Raw genomic sequence first — 20397 nt, 5'->3', positions numbered from 1 at the left:
AAGGGCAGGATTTTAAAGAGTCTTCAGATAAGCAGTATTATAAAACCTTAGAATTCGAGCAAGACTGAAGTCTTTGAACATGTTCTCAAGTACATTTTAGCTGCGCTTGGGCCCAGTTCAGATAAATTCCCTCCGTAAAAATAGCATTAAAAGAGTCCAGCTGAGATGGTTGCATGCCTTTATACAAAATTCAGATTTTCTTTCAGCACTGCACTGAGCAAAGAACGCACAGAGATTTCTTAATCTAGAAAGAATTAAAAAAACATGACAGAAATCTTACACTGAATATCCTATACTACTCAGACAGAAATAAAACTCATGGCAAGGCCAGGTTGTAACTTTATTGGTAAGGATTGATTTGAATTCCATTCTCTGTTTCATTAGAAATTGCAGGCAGCTATTCAGACTCTGCAAATGAAGCAATTTCAAGAGCAACAGACGTCGCACCAGAATGGGATACACTGCAGTGATTGGCACAGAAAGATCCGAAGAGAAAACAGATGTAGCAGGTGCCAGCTGAAACATTTTGTTAAGCCTGATGGAAACTTATTAAAACAATAAAAAAAGAGACAACCCGAATGAGAAGTCAGAAGACACAAGCATTTGCAGAAAAATAAAAATGTCAGTAGTCACACGGGTTTGTTTGATGCTGTAGACGGCATTAAGTTCAAAGGCTTCAAGTCTTTCTTCCTCTGCTTTCCTCCATTTCAAAAGCATAGCTCAACGACATTGCTTAATAACTTCCTCTAAAATCTCCCGCTAGGTAACCTCCACTTCAAAACCATTTCCTGACACTACCGTCATACGCACCATGTGAGAACTGCTGCTCAAAAATAGTATTAAGGGAAATTGTTCTTCCTATCAGATGATCTCCTTCACTGAGGAAATACTTCAATGAAACAATCTCCATTTTCTTGACACAATGGAGACAATTTCATCGATTACAAACAAAAAAATGTATGCTTGTGTATTTAAAGCTCTGGCTCCTATCTAATAATAAACTACACTACTGTCAAAATGCTTAAGAAAAACTCCAACTTCACTAATTTCCTGCATAAATATTTTTCACAGTGTTTCACTGCAGAAGTCTCTGTGGTTATAGCACAGAAACGCCTCCAACTTCACAAAAATCTTGTTTCCTCTTTGACTCAGCTTATCTTTAAAAGTATAGATAAATCCAACCACTTTGTTTTCTCTCCAAATTCTGCAAGCATCTCTGTTTCCCACATCATGATTCTAATTATACTAAGCACTGACAGCAGTTGGCACAAAGATTCTTCCTATTCTCTGTGAAACCTCATTATTCACAAGACTCTTTCCTCTTAGCCTCAGATAAACTTACAGAGAATGACATAAACGGCAGCAAACAGAATGAATTGGGTTTTCAAGATTATTCCATCTGTCCTACCTTCCTTCCTGCTGGGAAACCTCAAAAATGAGAGTCATCGCTGTTACGTTTGTGCATGAAGCCCAGCAGGAAATTAATGCCTGTCCATGTCCCCACACAGCCAGGTGCTCAGAATTGTAAAGTAACATTGATTTGTCCATATGGTTTGCAAGAAGGGTGCCAAATGTGACATTTGGAAAGGTGGATCAGTCTGACTTCACAGTAGTTCTACATTACTCCATTATCTTTAATAAATTCTTCTTATCTCGGTATCTATTTTGACGCAGGTCATTCAAATATTTGCAGATTCCTTCAGATGACTATCTCACAGCTAATAAATACTTATCTTATGGAGTCATCTGAATTTTGTCAATACAGATTCACCTGTACGATCCTTTTCACCCACACTTATTCCATCCCCTGCAGTACACAAGACAAACTACTCCTCCTCCTCCCTTTCAGTGTGGCACTGCAATTTGCTGCCCCTTTCACCAGCTCTTCCTTTGGTTTTACACTTTACTTTTCACGGACCTACCAAATCCAGAACATTGTGCTGCCATGGTCTTCATCATTTGATGACCAGAGCGACAACTTTATCTTTAAACATCTATATCCAATTCCATTAAAATGCAGTTCAGAATACTTGTAAGGCTTACAGACTTCGAGGTATTTGACTCAGCTGACCCTGACTCTCAGAACATCTCCTATACTCTTTTTTAAAGCTGCTAGAACTAATGTAAATGTTTTTCCAACTTTTGCTTTTATCACATGGAAACATACAAGCAACTACCCATCTCCTCTTTTCTTGCTGACTTCAATCCCCACCAGGCCACTTAGCTGCAAAATATATTTTGGGACCAATTGCACTAGAAGTATCGTACTAGGTAACATCTGAAACTGTGTCCCTTATACTGGTGAAAGGAGCTGAAGGGTACTTACCAATTTGGTGTTTGCTGTTTGTGGCTGTGCAGACACAGGATGCTGCAAGAGACACACAAAGAGAATAAAAACTTTGTGTTTTCCAAGACACCATCACTCCTGCCTGAGTTGCATAGGAGTGCTGAGTACCCTAAAGCAAAAGGGTATAACTGAAGTCCAGAGATACAGTTAAAAGCTTCTATCATCTCAGTTCAGATCTTCCTCATATCGTCCACAAACGTATCCCGTCCCTATTCCAAAGTCAGTACTAACCCTAACCTCAGACGTGCTCAGCTGTGCAGAATGCATTTGGATATACATATCATTTTCAAAATCACACAGGAAAGGAGCAGAATGGATGAAGGAACTCAACTCTCATGACCAAATTTCATTTTTTTTTTTTAAGATAAGAGTTATCCAGAGGAAAGTATTTGATAGCTATGTATTAGGGAGAAACAGATGGTGTCAAGTAGAATTGTTCACAGAACTTCATTTAATTATCTCAACAATATTCCAGCTCTTGCGGAGAAATGAGATGCTAAATGGCATTCCAAAACAGGTGTAGGAAAATCAGCAGAACGTCAAAAAAGTTCCCAGTTCCCTGGCATCAGGCCTAAAAATCAAGACCAGTTTAATGACAGGGGTAGTTTCAAAAGAAAAATATTATGATAAGAGCTTAGATTTTTCTTGCCTTCGTTGGTATTCAGGCTGCCTCCCTCATCTTCAGTGCCCAAGAGCAGAAACTGGTGTAAGAAAGGGTTCTGAAGAGACATATCTATCATTCCTAGCTGTACCACTGCCAAATTCTTCTCTATAATTGGTCTACACAAAACAGGCTGAAGACCCTTTATTGCTTACAATTAATTGAAAGAACCCAAATCAACAATAAGTTACAAAGGAAGCAGTTAAATTGTTCATTTCCCTAGAGAGAGTCAAACCAAAGAATTGAACCAGGAACTTGCAGTCCAGTCTGCTGAAACTCAGAAAACAGAATAACCATCTCATAACCAAGAACACTGGTATCAGCACTTCTTCCCCAAGAAGCAACTTTTACAATGATTAAAGATAAGCAAAAGCTTAAGACATCGTGAAGGAGTCAAGAAAAATAAAAGAGGTTCAAAGTACCTTTACTACTGAGAATGCGAACAGAAGTATCAGAGATCCAACAAGCTGAGATAAAATGTATTCAGCAGAGAGTAGGCAAAAACATTCTTGAACCATGAAAAGATCTATATACCTATTTAGCCGTGGGATTTGCATTTAGGCTCTCAAGATAAATATGCTATCAAACTTTTATTGTTGGATTAAAAGCCTGTTCCTGGTAAAGATATGCAAGGGGAACATCTTTCCCAAAAGATACATTAATCCCACCTCATCACCACCACCCTGTCTTACGAATCTTTGCAAATTTCACCTGGCCACGTCTTACATCTATTTGTGTTTTTTTTAAGCAAAATAAACCTATAAGTTTAAAGCCTCCTTAAAATTTAATGCTTCCCAACAGCTCAATTTTCTGCAATTGTCTTACAAAATTTTTTCCTGATAAAAGATGACAAATCATCAGGATCTGACTGCACTGCTCTAGGAGAGAAGATTACTTTTTCTGGAATGGTTCCTAATTTATCTTTCGTCTGCCACAAAGAGCACCTCTATAGTCAGAGGGATCCGTATGAAAACATACCTATTAAATTAGCCTTAGAAGCTTTGGACTCAGCTACGCATCCTATAAATACTCAAATCTCACCTTTCCAACTATTAACCTCTCTCCCAGTGAATCAAGACTCCAAGCTTTAGAAGCAGCAGAACGTTACAACTTCTGCAAGTTCCATCTATGGACAAACGGACAACATATTGGTACTCTGTCACTGAACAAAAGCAACTTTTCATTTCCAAAAGTGAACTTGAGCTACACAACTATGTTGCATGTCCCTCACAGGAGCATATGCATGAGCTATGGAGAGCACTGCAATACACCATTTGTCAATTTGCCTGAGGAGAAATGCCTTTGAAAGTTCAAATAACATAAGGGATCTCCCTGTCTTTTGTGAGTGCTCTACTTCCACAGATATTTATGGAATCCATCTCGTAGCCAAAAAGAGAGAGAACTGCCCTTCAGCATTACAGTGATAAGAAAGTACTATCATAGCAGAAAAGGTAATGGACAGTCACAGCAAGTCACAAGGATCCTTGGAAAAGGAAGTGAAAGATTCCAGGAGTGAATGGTAAAGAAGCTTTAAACTTCAAACACAAAAAAGCTCTTTCCGTCTAGAAAGAGATCTTGAAGACATTCACAAAGCTCTATGGTTCTGGAAGCTTGCTGCCCACAATGAAACACGTGGCTGAACAGCCCATAGCTCAGGTACATCCCCCGAGTGTCTTCTGTAGTTACGCTAGAAATTCAGATGACCTCTCTGACTCACTGGCTCTCTCACTTGTGAGCCAAATTCAATGAGAACTATTTTCCTGCTATCCTACTCAGCTCCGGCTTGTTGAAGTCACTTACCTGCAGCTTCTGATATGCGCTTCTCCTGACGGATTCAGATGAATGATAAATGGTCCGGCTTGATCGCTGGCCTGGATCCTGGCACACGAAACCTACGGGCATCAGAAGCCACATGAGATCTTTAAGATAGGCGAACCCTGAAATACAAACTTAGCAATCCTATTAACGATCTTAGCCTCTACACGACCTTCCTATCCCTGCCCAAGGACCAAATAGGATGGGTTTTTTTTAATCCCAAACTGTACGCTGCATTACATTTTTTAATAACTTACTTCAAAAGCTGAGGAACTTGCTTCAAAACCGAGTCCTTGAATCGATACGATGGGTTACTGAATAGCAGCATAGAGGTAGGCTCCGTTTCTTAAACAGCTGAGCAGACTACAGTGACGATTCTGCTCTTTTAGTACTAGGGCTAATTGCTTCAAGTAACTAAACCAAGAGGTACGAGGGATGCCTAAAAGCTGCTGTGCATTACGCAGTCGTGCAGCTTTCACAGTCATGAAATATAGCATAACCAGAACCCACACAACCAACCTAAATAAAAATGCATGAATACTGACTCTGAGGGCTAAGCAGAAGTCCCTTGCTAAGGAAAAAAGAGTAATGTCTTCAAATACCAAGCTAGGAAGTTTTAATACCATCTAAGCAGCACACATAGTCAGATAACTTTGAAGGTAAAGCATCCACCCAACTTCTCAGTGCTAAATACAGTTGCTCTCCTTAACTAGAGTTCTCCTCTATTATACTTACCTAATAACATACAGCTCATAAATCTACCTTTCGCTAGTTTTAAATGAGGGACAGATTGAAGGAGCTTTTTGTTACACTCACCTACAAGAGTGAACATATCTGAGAGCATGCTAGCTTTGATCTTCAGGTCCAAAGGAGCGTCGCTATCCCCACATGCAACAGAGGAGAAGAGAAATTATTTGTCTGGCGTTAAATGAGAGGAATGCATCAATATCCAAGGTATCTTTCAATGAAGTTTCTTTGTATTGGTCCTTAACACAGACATAATCAACATAGGAAGAAAACTAGGTGATTTCCACACATACAAAGACAAAACAGCAACGGATTTATCTGTTTATCCTTTTTCACAGCTTTAGCCATCTAATACAACAACACAGAGCCCTGTTTTAGCTCTGCTTAGCTAGGAACATCTTATTGGAATGTATCTGTGCTACATTTCATGGAGTAGATAAAGACTGCAGTCATTCTTAAAACCCACAATCACCTATGCCTTTGCCACATAAAATCATAAAATCAGAAGGGTTAGTTCTAATGGATGGGAACAAATTATTAGGGAAGGTGATAGATATGAAGAGGTAACAGTGGGGACAAATGGGAAGCATCCATCATTTTATTCGGTGAATAACAACAATTTTTTTTAAAAAAAAAATCAATGAATATAGCTCAGATCAGACAGGCAAAGTTTGATTTCTTGGGATAAGGGAAATCAAAAATACATAATTTAAAACTTATTTATACCATCATAATTGAAATATTACTCACAGTACTACAAAAGTTTATTGTGCATCTATGTTCCTGTAAAGTTAAACAGTATCACAGAAAACACACATAGTTGGAGAGCTACAAAAATAAGTCCTCAAGTTTCTTTACAGCATCAGGGTCGGCGTAAGGGCCACAACAACACTCACTCTTTTGATTTGAGCTAAAAAGAGAGTACTAGACCAAAGAATTGAGCCCAAGCATATATCTACAGATTCAAGTCAAGCACAGTGTCTGAATTCTGTTGAGACTCCAAAATCTTAAAGTTCCTACTCAGCCAAGCAGATGGAAACACCACACAATAGTCTGGAGAGTTTCAAAACTTGTCTATGATGGGAGATTATGAAGTGTTAACAATAATGACGACTGTGGAAGAGAAATAATTAAAAAGAAAACGGATTCCCAATTGGGTTCTTTCAAAACCTATTGCTGCAATAAGTTTGTTTAGGCAAAAAGAAAAGCAAAGGACTATCCTCTCTCAATTAACAGTGGAACAAATACTCTGCAGGCATCATGAAATCATGCCCTCCTAGGACCACAAGTTTCAAGGACAACCACCTCCAGCAACAGTCCCAGCCTCATTAAATTGGGAATCACTTACCAGGCCAACGATGGGGATAGGTTCACTTCCAACAGCCAAGGCTTAAGAGTGTCATCAATAAGGACATCAAAACCATAAAGCTCTGAAAACACAGCAGACACTGCACGTTCACCTTTAAACATTCAGGCAATGTCCAGCATTAGTCTATCAGGTCATTTCTATCTATACAATTCATGTTAAATCCAGGGAACTCTCTAGGGCTGAATAAAAGGTAACGTTCCAGAAGTGGGAAATTTAACTTCCTTACAATCAAGATTAAATATATTGTTTGTAGGGAAAAGATGGAAGCAGAAAATGAGTCTGAGAAAAGTATCGTATAGAAAAATAAACTCTCTGCTGTTCACAAACTGCAGTTCCTGCAGTCCTTTACTACTTGTTTTCACACAGAACTGAGAAGCACAGTAGGTTCAATCTACTTCTTCCATCCGATCCTGGAAACAACAGAACACCAACCTCCTTTTCGCTTTTTAATTCCTATATTCATTGTTCCAGTCAGCTATAGAAAAATTTGCTTCTTTCAAACGTCAGCTTCTCTTCAGTTAATCCTCTATGTTTTTCTGCAATATTCTTGTGGAAGTACAAGAGTCTTCTCCTTGGCAGCCCCACCTACACGGACAGCCTCCCGTAACCCTTTATCTTATTGACAGCTTGCCACTTTGCAGCAAACCACTGTAGAAATATTTTTCCCTTACTTTCTAAACATTCATAACATGTTACATCTGCTAGACGTGTTCTGCTCTACACGGGTCAGATTGAAGCCAGCTTCCCATTCCGAGTCTGATTTTACTAGTTTACTCCATACACGTTCTCTCTAGCTTGGATGGATGCTACGCAAAGGCGACTGTAAATAAGAAGTTGGCGTTAATGCAACTCCCTCTTCCAGCATTAAGAAATACAGTTAACGATCATCAGGGTAGGGTAACTTATGAACATTTTTCAAAACATTGCAGAACAGGGTATTGGCAGAGGAGGTTTTCCATGGAATTAACCAGTCCCCTAGTGCCTGGAGTGAAAGCAGGAGGATTTCTTTGCCATGCCGCTTTCCTTGAATTCTGGCGTTGGCCTTTTGTCGCCTGCCTGACGCTGGTGCTGGCTGTGGGGAATTGGACTGCTTGACAAGATCTTCCTATGCAGACAGCTGTGTGAGAGCTCATGTAGCTTATAATGGGAAGTTAATAAGCTGCGGAGGGGACATGGAAGGGGAGGAAACGGCAGCAGAGTGAATATTGCCTGCTCACTTCTCTAGACTGTGTAGCCAGACATCGAGTGGGAAGTAGAACAACACAAAATTAAGGCGTTGGTTCACTCTAAAGAAATAAGGCTGAATCTACGTTTGGCTTTCTTGCTCCTCAGACAGGAAGAGCTACAGCAGAGGGGAAAGGAGGAGGTGGGGATTATAAGTGTAAACATTAGCAAAGCATTTTGACCAGGAGAAACTTCTGATTGTTTTAATACATTACTCCAAAACACAATTTCAGGTTTGGTGACTGTGATTCTCAACAACATAGCAAACTCCACCGGACAGGCAGCTCATGCCCAAGGCAGAGAAGCAACGAGTGGGCCTGTGGCAGCTGCAGGTCCGCAACCTCCCAGCCCCAGTCAGGAAGCAGAGGATTTTGTTTTGACTAGCTGCCGCTTCTTTTGCTGCTGGCCATTCCCTCCCTCTGCCCCTCAAAAGACCTTTGCTAGTATTTTGTCCTCCTCTCCCACACTTTTCTCCTTTCCAAACCACTTGCTTTTTAAACCTCCCTCTTTCCCACCCAGCTACTCGCTTACTCCATCCACTTTTACAAATACACATGGGAAGCCTCTTGACCTTACTAGCCCTAACCGCGCCGCTGATGCTTTACGCTCTTTTCCCTTGTGTCTGCCTTCATTAGGACAGCAAGCTCTTCAGGGTATCCCTGTTAACTCAATTCCACTGTTAAACATGGAAATTTAATACCATCTGCAATGCCTTAGGGCCTCCTAAGAAGACTCCACTGCTTTTCCGTAAAGTCCCAAGTTTCATCTATTCTAGGTCATACCTATAACTCCTAGACACATGCCTCGATGTCTCTGCAACCTCAGGGCACCAGGAGCTCTGCCATATCCATGTTCTGACAACAGAATCAAGCCTCCCAGGTTCCCCCATAGGGCTTAGCACAAACTGACTCTCAAGGCTGCCTGGGATACTAGGGCACAAACAGGAAGCAAATTACTTGTGGTTTCAAATATCCTAGAAATATCTCTTTGGCCCCCTTCCACTTTTGGAAAATGCATTACCTAGATTAAACACAGAAGCACGCTCTCTATTGTGAAGCTCCACCATCACTGTAAACATAAATACATAGGCAGCACAAAGATGTAGAGTCACATGAGCATAGCAAAATCAGAAGTATAACCTCTGCAGTTACCAACTTAAGCAAGACTGCCCTTTCCCTCTGTAGAGGGAGTACAGAAAACAGTATGATTGAAAGAGAAACACATGCCTCAGGCGGTTGCCATGGTAGGTTTATCACAACTCACCTTGCAACACTATTATTATTAAGGGCAGAATAGAAGAAACTAAGATACAAAATCTCCTTTGCTCCCCTCCTCTTGCTACTACAATCCACAACAACATGTTTCACCCTCGCAGTTTGCTAAAGAGATTGGAAGTGTATCAGGAGGTACCAGCTGTTGCCAAGACTCAGCAGCCTGTCTCTCCCCTCCAAACCCCACAGAGAAGTCACTGCTGACCAAGCTTCCCACTCTCCCACCAGAAGAGCTAAACTGCAGACTGATGTCTAACAGCAACGGTTCAGTCAGAGATTTTTTTGGCAATGTCATTATTTAAGAGTAGTGGAAGGCTAGAAACATGGTCTCAAGCTTTTTCCCCAAAGAATTTGCTGTTCTCTAAGTGTAGAAACTAAGCCACAATTGATAGCCTGGTAGAGCAAACAATGCTTTCATGATTTTGCATAGAATTAATAGGCTCAATTCCTAGAGGGTCGCTGTAATTCTGGTCTTTGTTTACTGCTTGTTCACTGGGGAAAAAGCAGCGGCTCTGCTGCAAAGTACATATTCTGCAACTAACTCGAGGCAGCCTGAGGTTACGAAGGGACACATATACACTGAACAAAAAGCTGCACAGGATGCAATTCTTCTGCTTTTGCAAAACAAAAAAAACCCAAAAAAACCAAAAAACCAAAACCCCTGATTGCCTCATTTTAAGAAGGAGCATATTTAGAGACATTCTTAATGCAAGGAACTACACCTGTGGCACCGAAATCCAAGTCTTCCCCTTTTATTTCCTACTGTTTCTGTGCTTTATATAAAGGTGTCCTGCAGACAATGCTTACAGACAACACGTATCAAGGAGATTCATTTTGAAAAGTTAACTGTGCTACAGCTCCATGCAACGCATCAACCAGTGTGAAACTTCTAAGCGTACAGTGATGGGCACAGTGCTTTACTGAACACACTGTCAAACTGGAGTCTTCAGAGACTACACAGCAGTTTGTAAATGAACTCCATTACTTTATCCATCAATGAACTCCCTCATTTTATCTAGTGATGGTACAGTACCTGCTTCAAATCTGGAAGAGCACATCTTAACAGCTACGGGGACACGAACAAATCTACATCTTGAGGGCTATCACAGTCAGGTCTCAAATCATTCCTATTACTCTACAAAAGGCCAGCGTAACAGTTCAGGGATTGGTAAGCAAAAGGCCACGTAATGTCATATCAGAACAGAAGCCTCTACTCTGGACACCAAAGGCTTTAGGGAATGTACTGCTGCTGTGGTCTTGTGGGGGAATTTGCCTTACGGTCCAGATAATACAGCTTAATTCCTTTTTTTAGAGCTGAGAATAGCTTCCTAAAGAAATCAGAAGTCCTCTGCAGCAACAGGGATCCTGACTCTTACAGCTGAACTCTGGATGCTAAATCATCAACACTCGGGTACCATTTAGAGCAAGGCAGTCACAAGTAAGGAAAACAGTGCAGTGACAGAGCCTTGGTCCTACAGGAGCTACGACTAGAACAGCTATCCCTTAAACTTGTTTTACCCTTCAGGCTCAGCTGATAGTTTTGTTAAATTCTGAAGACAAAGTTATATTGCAAAACCTACCCTGGCACACCAGATCATCAAAAGACCTGTTACGAAAGGTACGGGGCTCCTAAATCTGGTGGTAGCCAGAAGACTCTAAGGACAAGCTTTTTCAGATTCAAGACAGCATCTTTACATACTGGCTTTAAAGCAAGACTGCCAGTAAGGGTATAAAAATAGAATTGATTAAGCTTTGCAAAAAAGAAAAGTGTAGGGAATATCTGTTATACTTTTCCATGACATGTCTTTCTCTGGTTTCATAGATGACAGAGGATACATGTACGATACACATGTATGGCTGACCTAAGTCTCTAAGCAGGGACTCACCTGCTCAAGCATGTCTGCACAGAAATTCCTTACGAATCTTAAATTTTCAGCGTCCTGCAAAATTCATTATGGAGCAGGCCAGCAGTGTTCAGTACCACCAAAGGCTCCCACAAACAGGAGAACTGCTACAACTAAAAAAATCAAATGCTCATGAAGAACAACAATATTAACGGTTGAGAATTGGTGATTAGATACAAGTTTGGGGACTTAGCTCTAGGTCAGCACCACTCAAGTAGAGCAATAGTTTATAGTTTGCTTTATATCATCTTAATATAGTCATTCAGCCTTAGGACACAGAAGCAGATTAAATAAGAAAATCATTGCTTTGGTAGGATCAACATGTCCATGATCCTATCCTACCCTGCTTTCTTGATCGCAAAAGAGCTCAACAGTGTGGCCACTGGGTTGACTAGAGCTGGGAATGAAACAGGCAACTCCTATCTACTGCTCCAAAAAAAAGAAATAAAAGAAAAAAGTGCTGCACTCAGTTGCCTTCATTTCGCCTCCTACTAAACATCCTACTAAGAGATTTTTAAGACTCTGAAAGCAGAGTACATGTACGATACACACGTATGGCTGACCTAAGTCTCCAAGCAGGGACTCACCTGCTCAAGCATGTCTGCACAGAAATTCCTTACGAATCTTAAATTTTCAGCATCCTGCAAAATTCATTACGGAGCAGGCCAGCAGTGTTCAGTACCACCAAAGGCTCTGAATGCATTTTCTAGCCTACCTAAAAGTGTTTAGTTCAGGAGGGAGAACAATGCAGTCTTTAATTGGCTTGAGAAGATGCATCCCTATAGCACCTCCTGCTTCCACACAGAGAGGTCACGTTCCTCAAAGTCAGGGCAAAATCCCTTTTCTCTTAAAGGAGGCTCCAAAGGTAACTGACAACTCAACTGCTGACCTGCTTCAGTTCAGACTCCTGCAGTACACCCTCCTCTGGAGCTACTGGATAAGACAATTTTTACTTGCAGCTTAAATCTTAAATGAGGAATTATCAGCTGATAATAAAGAACAAAACAGAAGCTTGAGAATACATTGTTAGTGAAGGTGCACAATCAAGATAGTGACAAAGTCAGGTGGTACTTACACTACTTTGTGATGCACTTCAGAGGAACAAAACTACTGAGCATGGCAAGTCCTCTGGGAGCTGATTATTACTAGAATGCAGTAAACAGCTCACACAACATGGCCAAAAGGAGACTCGCTATGATCTTTCCACAAATTGTCAGCAGCACTCTGCTTTGACGCTAGAAAAAGATTTATCCTGACCTATCACTCTCACTTTCTGAGCAAGCATGGCAGCTGGAACCATACAGACTGTTTCCCGAGTCTTATTTTAGAATGCGAAGAAGTCACAAATAGAATCCCTTCCCTTAAATCTAGGAGGAAAAAAACATATTACATAAAAAAAAAATCTTGGGAAAGGAATAAAGGACCACGGCAGCACTAAACTGTTAGAGAAATAAAGTGGGCAGCCTAATCGAGACAAATAAGTACTTTTGACTTAATTTTTAGCAAGAAGGTGGCAATTGGGCTAGAGTCCTATTTCACTGAACAGTACTACGAAGACTAGAGTAGAATACACATTAAGTTAGTCATTTTTCTAGAAGCTTTCCAGACAAGGCCTACCTCTGTATCTGAATCTCACCTATAGGTTTTTGAAGTCTGAGAAAATCATCAGTCTTCTATAGGACATACATGCAGGTTCATTGTTCACAGACTAGAATAGAAAAAGAAAAAAAAGGCTCTTGGGAGCCTCTGCATGCTGTCTCAAAATCTTGACTCCTAGTTTTCTCCCTTATATTAACAGCTATGAAACTCCATCATTCTAAATATTTCCAGCTAGAAAAATTGCCTTTTTAACAACAGGGTTAAAAGTGGCAGAACCAAAGAGTGTCAGAACAAGATGTGCGGATGAGGAATAAGCCATACAGCATGACAAGAGCTATTCAAATCCTTGGGACAAGGACCACCAGCTTAATTGTGGGGGAAGGTGGCAGAAAACACTGAGCTCTGGAAATGCCTCAGGCTCCCCAGGGAAGCAGTATGGCTCCTACTTAAGCTCTCTTTCCTGGGAAGCTCTTAATTTATGTTTACACTGAAATAAATGGAACAAAACAGTTTATTTGTGGGGGACCATCTAAGAGGGTGGTTAGTACAGCCCTGGGGAGGCAGCAGGAAGTGGGATAACCTCAGAGCCAGGCCCAGCAGAAAGCGCACGAGGAACATTAGTTTCCACATACACAGCTCAGAGGAATCTAGAGACACAACAGAGGGAGGAAAAGGGAAAAGCAAAAAAGAGGCAGTTAAAGTTTTTTGGTGTGCTTTTCTATTAATCCAGTTGTTGATACTTCTGGAGTAGGTGATAAACTGCTACTTCACTAAAACTATTAACTAACCCATAAATCCCCATGTGTGCCAAGATTCTCCAACTTTGAACAAAGACACTGGTGTCAGCCAGGAGAAGCTAAGGCCAAAGAAGTATCTAGTTTGGCAGGTAACTAAACAACATATTAGCAGTGGCTCCTCCTTGATTCTCGACTGTCTCATCACCCAGATCCAAAGATGACAGCATTTATGTTACAGTTTTGAAAGCTGCAGAACTGTCAATACCCAAGTGCGATGCAAAGACCACACAAATGGATTTACCTGTCACAACTAGTTTAAATATAAGTCCTGATACCTCAGCCAAGCTTGGTCTTCGGTTTAAGCACTGACTGAGACTAATTCTAGACTCATCTCCCCTGCCCCGAGACTCCATCTTCATGCATGTATCCACACGAGCAAAGGGCGGCTAAGAGCAGGAGGAGGCCTCTTTAGGGAAGATTGGGAAGCAGCCTCTGGAAAGCAGGAGAAGGCACACTGTGGTACCAGCCGCTGCTTTCTGGACCTCATCCCAGCATCTGCTGCCAGCGAGTTCTCAAATCGTTTTGCCAGCACATAGTTCTGCATCCAGCTTCTGCCAGAAACAGGCTTTGACGCCACCATGTGGCACTCTCACACAAGCCCAAACCCAGAAGCATTCCCAACACCTCAGGCACTGCATTAAACATTCCTCCCTATCCTCAGATGCATGGAGGACAATAATTCAGAACTACATTGGGTGAGATGGCTCCACAGAAAATACTAAATGCTTTAAAGGCATGTTTGAACATCCACTGCCATCCTTTGCAATGGCACTAGTGAGTCAGTAACTTCAACTTTCCAGCACTTCCCCAGTTCCCTTTCCAGTCTCTTTTCATTATCCCATTCTACAACACAAGATTCTGATGAACAACACTGGCCCGGGGCAACTGTAATTCAACATTACAGAAGCTTATACTTAGTTAAAAAAAAAAAACAAAACTATATTCTGCTTCCTTGCAAGAGGGAATACGTATTTCTCTGCAGAAACTTCTCTCCAGCATCAGAAAGCTGGAAGTTTCAAAGAGTACTCAAGCAAATCAAAGACGCTCCCAATGCCTTACCAAAGCAGTTGCCACGATGTGAAAGGAAAGTTTTACAAGCTGTGGCAATGGCCAGCTCGGCAGAAAGTACAGTCTTGATAATCAGGTCTTCCACGTTGGCCATCAGTGCTGCGAGGAGGGGAGAAAAAAGGAAAAAGTGGATTGAGAAGTAGTGCACAATATCTAGAAACGCATGAGAATATGCATATGGACAGATCCCTTCGTGAGTCAAAGCACGTGACAGCCTACGGATGACAAAGCAGTGACGTTCGGAAATCCATGCAAGCATAAGTATATCGATACATGCATAAGTATCCTAGTGCAAAAATACTCACAAATGAGCATGATAAAATTGAGTATATGTACAGTGCAAGTAAGCAGAAACATGTGGCAAGCACATCAGCACAAGTCAGCTGGAGTCTGATCACTACCCACTCAGAGCATTAGGAAGGATTAAACAAGAGTGGGTTAGTAAGATAAAGCCCTTAAACTACAGAGAATAAACCATAGCCACTAAGATATAAAAATGTTTCTTGTGGAGTTTTATGAGGTAACTTTTATGTGATGTTGCACCTTCCTCTAAAGCAGCTGTTGCCATATCATAATTTGCAAATCCTTCCAAAATTATGACTGGTGACAGCTCCCAGTCCTGCTGACCTATAGATAATCTGCAGTTTCAGCAAGGAAGCTCTCTTTCCAGCTTCTGTACGAGCCTGTAAACAGAGCTCAGGAATAGGAACCTGAGCTGACAGAAGGATCAAAAGGCAAGAAAAGATGCACGTTAGATGTAGACTTGAATTCTGCACTGTGCTTGGGATGAGTCATGCAATAGGAAGGACACCACGCTTAGCTCCTGTTTTCAAGGACAAGCAAAAGAGAAGGGAGAGGAGCAGGGAATGAAGGAACACTGGAGTCCTGGTCTGAAAAGTTCATAGGGATGACAGGGCAGCCTTCCCCACTCCTTGAAGGGAGCACAAGCAAACACACAAGACCTCCAGCAAATCTACACAGACGTTGGGTAATTCCTGCCCCAAGGAACAGCTAGTACAAACCACTTGACTAGAGGGTTCAATTTAGGCCTATAATTACTATTTCTCTTGTTCAGATGATGGCATGCAGGGACCGGAATAATCAGAGGAGCGTGCAAATTCGGACGTGAACTTCTGTGCCAGAAGATGACCAAGTGGAAGCAACAAAGCATGGGAATCTCTAAGTGAACATAAACATCCCAGAGCACAAAAATCTTGCCAGCCCAGACGACGCCAGTGCTTTCAGGCCAGCATTCTGCCTCCATATGACCAGAACCAGATGCATCAGAGAAAGGTGCAAGAAACCTTGTAATGGACACTTAGAGAAATCTCCTTGCATTGCTCAGCAGTTTATTTAATTATTAAGAGTACATGCTTTATACTTAAGGTTGGGGAGGGGTGTGGAAATGTAGCAATATAAGTATCTATGCATACACATTTTACTGAACGAATACGGTGCAAGTGACCAGACAGCCATGCACACATACGATTGGGAAAAAGTCTATTTCCATCTGAAAGCCAGATTCAAACCCCTTCCTCCAACATCTAAGTGGCTCCCGGCAACAACATGGGCATAGCTGCTATCAGTAATGTTACTTAATGCATCAGTATCACAGGTAATTTCTCCCTTAAAGGATATACCTGGATTCTGCTCTGCAGACGCATTTACTCCCAGCAGACCTGGCAAACGTGTGCGAGAGGGAGCTATTTTATATGAAACACAGACTGAAATGAAAACACTCAGCAAAAACCTGAGCCATGGAAAGATGACACCACATCCAAGAGTCATTCAAACTGGCACAGTTCTCCAGAGGTTGGTCACTCATCAGACTGAGCAGGCCATGGGAGCAGTAGAGGGAGGGAAGCTTTTAGAAGGAATGGAATGACCTTAAGAAACGGGAAATGTAGGTAAAATATTAAGAAACAGCCTGAGAAAGTCTCAGAATATTATTTGAAAAAGGGAAGGGTTAGGACTCATCTCTGGGGGTAGAACTCATCTCTAGGGAAAGAGAATAAATGCACAGCTCCAGTGAGAAAGCTGTAAGGAACAATGCTTCCCTCCACCCTGCTCTGGTGCTAAATGGGACTCACAGGGGCTATTCCCTGACTTCTTCAGATTTGCACTAGCGAGATGATTAGGAACCAACAAAGGAATAAAAGAACGAGATCTGTACTGACCTGCAGTGTCTCTCCCCTTTTGTTTTAAGTACCTCAGCATGGCGCTCATGCTCCACTTGTTTCCATAATCCTCTACTTCAGGATCATCACAGCTAAAAAATAAACGAAAGAAGCAAGCTGACACAACTGGCCTCCCTGTAGGAATTCCCACTAGCCTCAGACAAACTTAGGCAAATTAACCCAACCTCTAAGTGTGGTAAGCACATCAAGAGAGGTGATTCTGCCCCTGTACTCTGCTCTCATGAGGCCCCCACCTCAAGTATCGTGTCCAGTTCAGGAATCCTCAATATAAGAAGGATATGGAACTGTTGGAAGAGGGCCAGAGGAGGCCACAGAGATGATCTGAGGGCTGGAGCACCTCCCATACAAGGACAGGCTGAGAGAGTTGGGGTTGTTCAGCCCAGAGAAAAGCCTACAGAGAGACCTTATAGCAACCTTCCATCACCTGAAAGGGGCTTAAGAGAAAGCTGGGGAGGAACTTTTTACAAAGGCATGGAGTGACAGGATGAGGGGGAATGGCTTAAAATTGGAGGGGGGAAGATTTAGACTAGCCATTAGGAAGAAATTCTTCACAATGAGGGTGATAAAGCACTGGCATAGGTTGCCCAGGGAAGTTGTGGCTGCCCCATCCCTGGAAGTGTTCAAGGCCAGGTTGGATGGGGCCTTGGGCAGCCTGACCTAGTTGGATGTTCCCGCCCATGGCAGCGGTTTGGGACTGGATGATCTTTAAGGTTCCCTCCAACCCAAACCATTCTACAATTCTAGGATTCTAGAGATCAAGTTCCATTTTCCAGCCAAGTACCTGACATAATCTCTACTCTTCTTGTTGACACTGTAGTTGGTCAGATGCATGAACTGGTTTTTAATGTTCTTGGATGCATGGTCATACCTCACTGTTGCAAACCTGTGAAGAAGGATAAAGATTCATAGTATTTCTTGAATGAGTGACATACTTGCCAAATATGACCTACTAGACAGATTGCTCAATAACAATGGCTAAGGAGAGAATGCATGTAGTGAGAGTTCTTTCCCAAGGGCTGCATAAAGTTGCATTTAGTCTCTTTTTCAGTGTCTTAGAGCAATCATACTACATACATATATCCCAGTCAATTGCCCTGAAGTCTCACACCAGCACAACTCAGTTCTTGTGTACTCCAAGGATGCCTTAGGAAAAGCTGAGCATAGGAATAGATTTCTAGTAGTATCACCACCAACTTCACAGCCTAGAATAGATAACCCTCTTTCTCGAGAGGCACCCAGCTACGACCTGCAGGGCCAGACCTATTTGTCCAACAAGGTGGCATCTGCTCCAGGGTGCTGTCATTCTCAGGGACTACACAGCCCTTCCTTATCTCAAGGATATCACCCAGCTGCGTACAAGGATAGGGATGGTAGAAAAGACCACAGTCAGAAGCAAAACACTGCTATAAAACTCAGACTTCGGAAGCAAAAAAAGATAAAACAAAAGATTGAGGGCAAAATCCAGTGCACCTGATTGGTAGAATGACTGTTATGAGCCACTGCTAACCACCACAGCTCAAAACAGCAAGCACGTTCTAATTCAAAACAAAACAAATCAACAAGCAAAACCACACCGTTTTCTTTACTCTGACCATACTCCTATACCATAACAGCTCAAAATACCAACGTCTCGAAAGAGAGAGGGAACTAAGAAGGGGCAGAGGAGAGTTAGAAATGCTATCCTAAGAAGCTTTGGCAAGAGGCAAAGGAAGTAGCAAGAAGAGCAGGATTAATTGCAAGAAAAGGAGAGTAGAATTGGGAGAAGCCTCAAAACAGGAAAAGGGAGGCAGTGCTCAAGAAAAATGGAAGAGGGAGAGAGGTTTGGAGCATCTCGCTGCGCAGTGAAGTTAGTGTCCAAAAAAGAATGCACTCCCAATTAGTTTTAATGATAGTTATCTCTCCTCATCCTTCCCCTATTATTGTCCATAGTTCAGAAGAAGTTAGATATACTTGTATTGTTAGATATACTTGTATTGTTCAGGAAGTTACACAAAAAAAGTCCATCCTTTAGAAAGAACTGCCAAAACAGAACAACAAAAAAAAAATCTAATTTCTCAGTGAGAATGAAGCCACTACTGCCCTCAGTCGGTAGCCACTTAGAAAAATATCTCTCTCTGCACAAAAGCTATACCACCAAATTCATGAAGATGCTTAGCAGATCAAATCTATCCTAAAATACAAAGGTGGAAGCAGGAAAATAAAAGCTCCATGCTATAATTAGCTCTAAGCAGCAAGGTTTAAAAAAGTTAGAGATTTTGCACAATATTTTTCTGAGCTTTAACTACATATGAAGTTAGAGCAGCTGGCAACAGAAAAGAGTTTGGAAGTTTGGATGCCCTTTCCACGTATTTCCACAGCTTAAAGTATTTTAATTTCTTTTCAGTTTAATTGTAAGCTTCATAGAATCGCAGAATCGTTTAGGTTGGAAAACACCTCTAAGATCATCAATTCCTATCCTTAACCTAGCACTTACAAGTTCACCACTAAACCATGCCCCTAAGCACCACATCTACACCTCTTTTAAATACTTCCTGGGACAGCAATTCAACCACTTTCCTGGGCAACCTGTTCCAATGCTTGACAACCTTTTCAGTGAAGAAATTTTTCCTAATATCCAATCTACACCTCCCCGGCACAACTTGAGGCCAATTCCTCTTATCTTATCACTTGTCATCTGAGAGAAGAGATCAGCACCCACCTTTCTACAGCCTCCTTTCAGGTAGTTGTAGAGAGCAATAAGGTCTTCCCTCAGCCTCCTTTTCTCCAGATTAAACAATCCCAGTTCCTTCAGCCGCTCCTCACAAGACTTATGCTCCAGACCCTTAACCAGCTTCGTCACCCTTCTCTGGACATGCTCCTCAATGTCCTTCTCGTAGCAAGGGGCCCAAATCTGAACACGGTATTCAGGGTGCAGCCTCACCAGTGCCAAATACAGGACAATCACTTCCCTCGTCCTGCTGGCTACACCATTTCTGACACAAGTCAGGATACTATTGGCCTTCTTGGCCACCTGGGCACACTGCTGGCTGTTGCCCAGCACCCCCAACTCCTTTTCTGCCAGGCAGCCTTCCAGTCATTTGTCCCCAAACCTGTCGTGCTGCAAGGGGTTGTTGTGACGAAAGTACAGGACCCAGCACACAGCCTTATTGAACCTCATAGATTTTACCTCAGCCACTACATTTCTATGGGAATTGATTATTCATAAGGGATTTTAGTGTGTTCCAGAGTTCCTGGTACATAAACTTTCTCTGCTACTAGGATGCTGTCACCTTAAGAGATATCAGAACCACTTCAGGGATGCATCAAAAAAATACAAAACATACAGTGACTCAAATATACTATTAAAACCCCCAAGAATTAAAAAATGGAACCAAATTCCAGCTTAATACATTCTCCA

The 20397-nt window shown here is 41.8% G+C and overlaps 1 protein-coding gene across 9 annotated transcripts in view; it reads right to left on the bottom strand.

Moving 5' to 3' along the window:
• The window catches only part of TTLL5 (tubulin tyrosine ligase like 5), a 127817-nt gene that overhangs the window by 87000 nt on the left and 20420 nt on the right, over positions 1 to 20397 (bottom strand). For all 9 annotated transcript variants that reach the window (XR_008449999.1, XR_008449998.1, XR_008450000.1 and 6 more), the window contains 7 exons: positions 17782 to 17883; positions 16980 to 17071; positions 14794 to 14901; positions 6919 to 7000; positions 5640 to 5701; positions 4809 to 4900; positions 2327 to 2368 (listed from right to left, as the gene is read on the bottom strand). Coding sequence is in view for 5 of the 9 variants with exons in the window: in XM_009563631.2 (XP_009561926.2) it covers positions 2327 to 2368; positions 4809 to 4900; positions 5640 to 5701; positions 6919 to 7000; positions 14794 to 14901; positions 16980 to 17071; positions 17782 to 17883 (580 nt within the window). In the remaining 4 variants the exon portion in view is untranslated. The remainder of the gene's footprint in view (positions 1 to 2326; positions 2369 to 4808; positions 4901 to 5639; positions 5702 to 6918; positions 7001 to 14793; positions 14902 to 16979; positions 17072 to 17781; positions 17884 to 20397) is intronic.

Source organism: Cuculus canorus, chromosome 5, assembly GCF_017976375.1.
Source record: "Cuculus canorus isolate bCucCan1 chromosome 5, bCucCan1.pri, whole genome shotgun sequence".
Taxonomy (NCBI): domain Eukaryota; kingdom Metazoa; phylum Chordata; class Aves; order Cuculiformes; family Cuculidae; genus Cuculus; species Cuculus canorus.
Note: the sequence above shows the minus strand (reverse complement) of the source record. Positions and strands in the feature narration are given on the sequence as shown.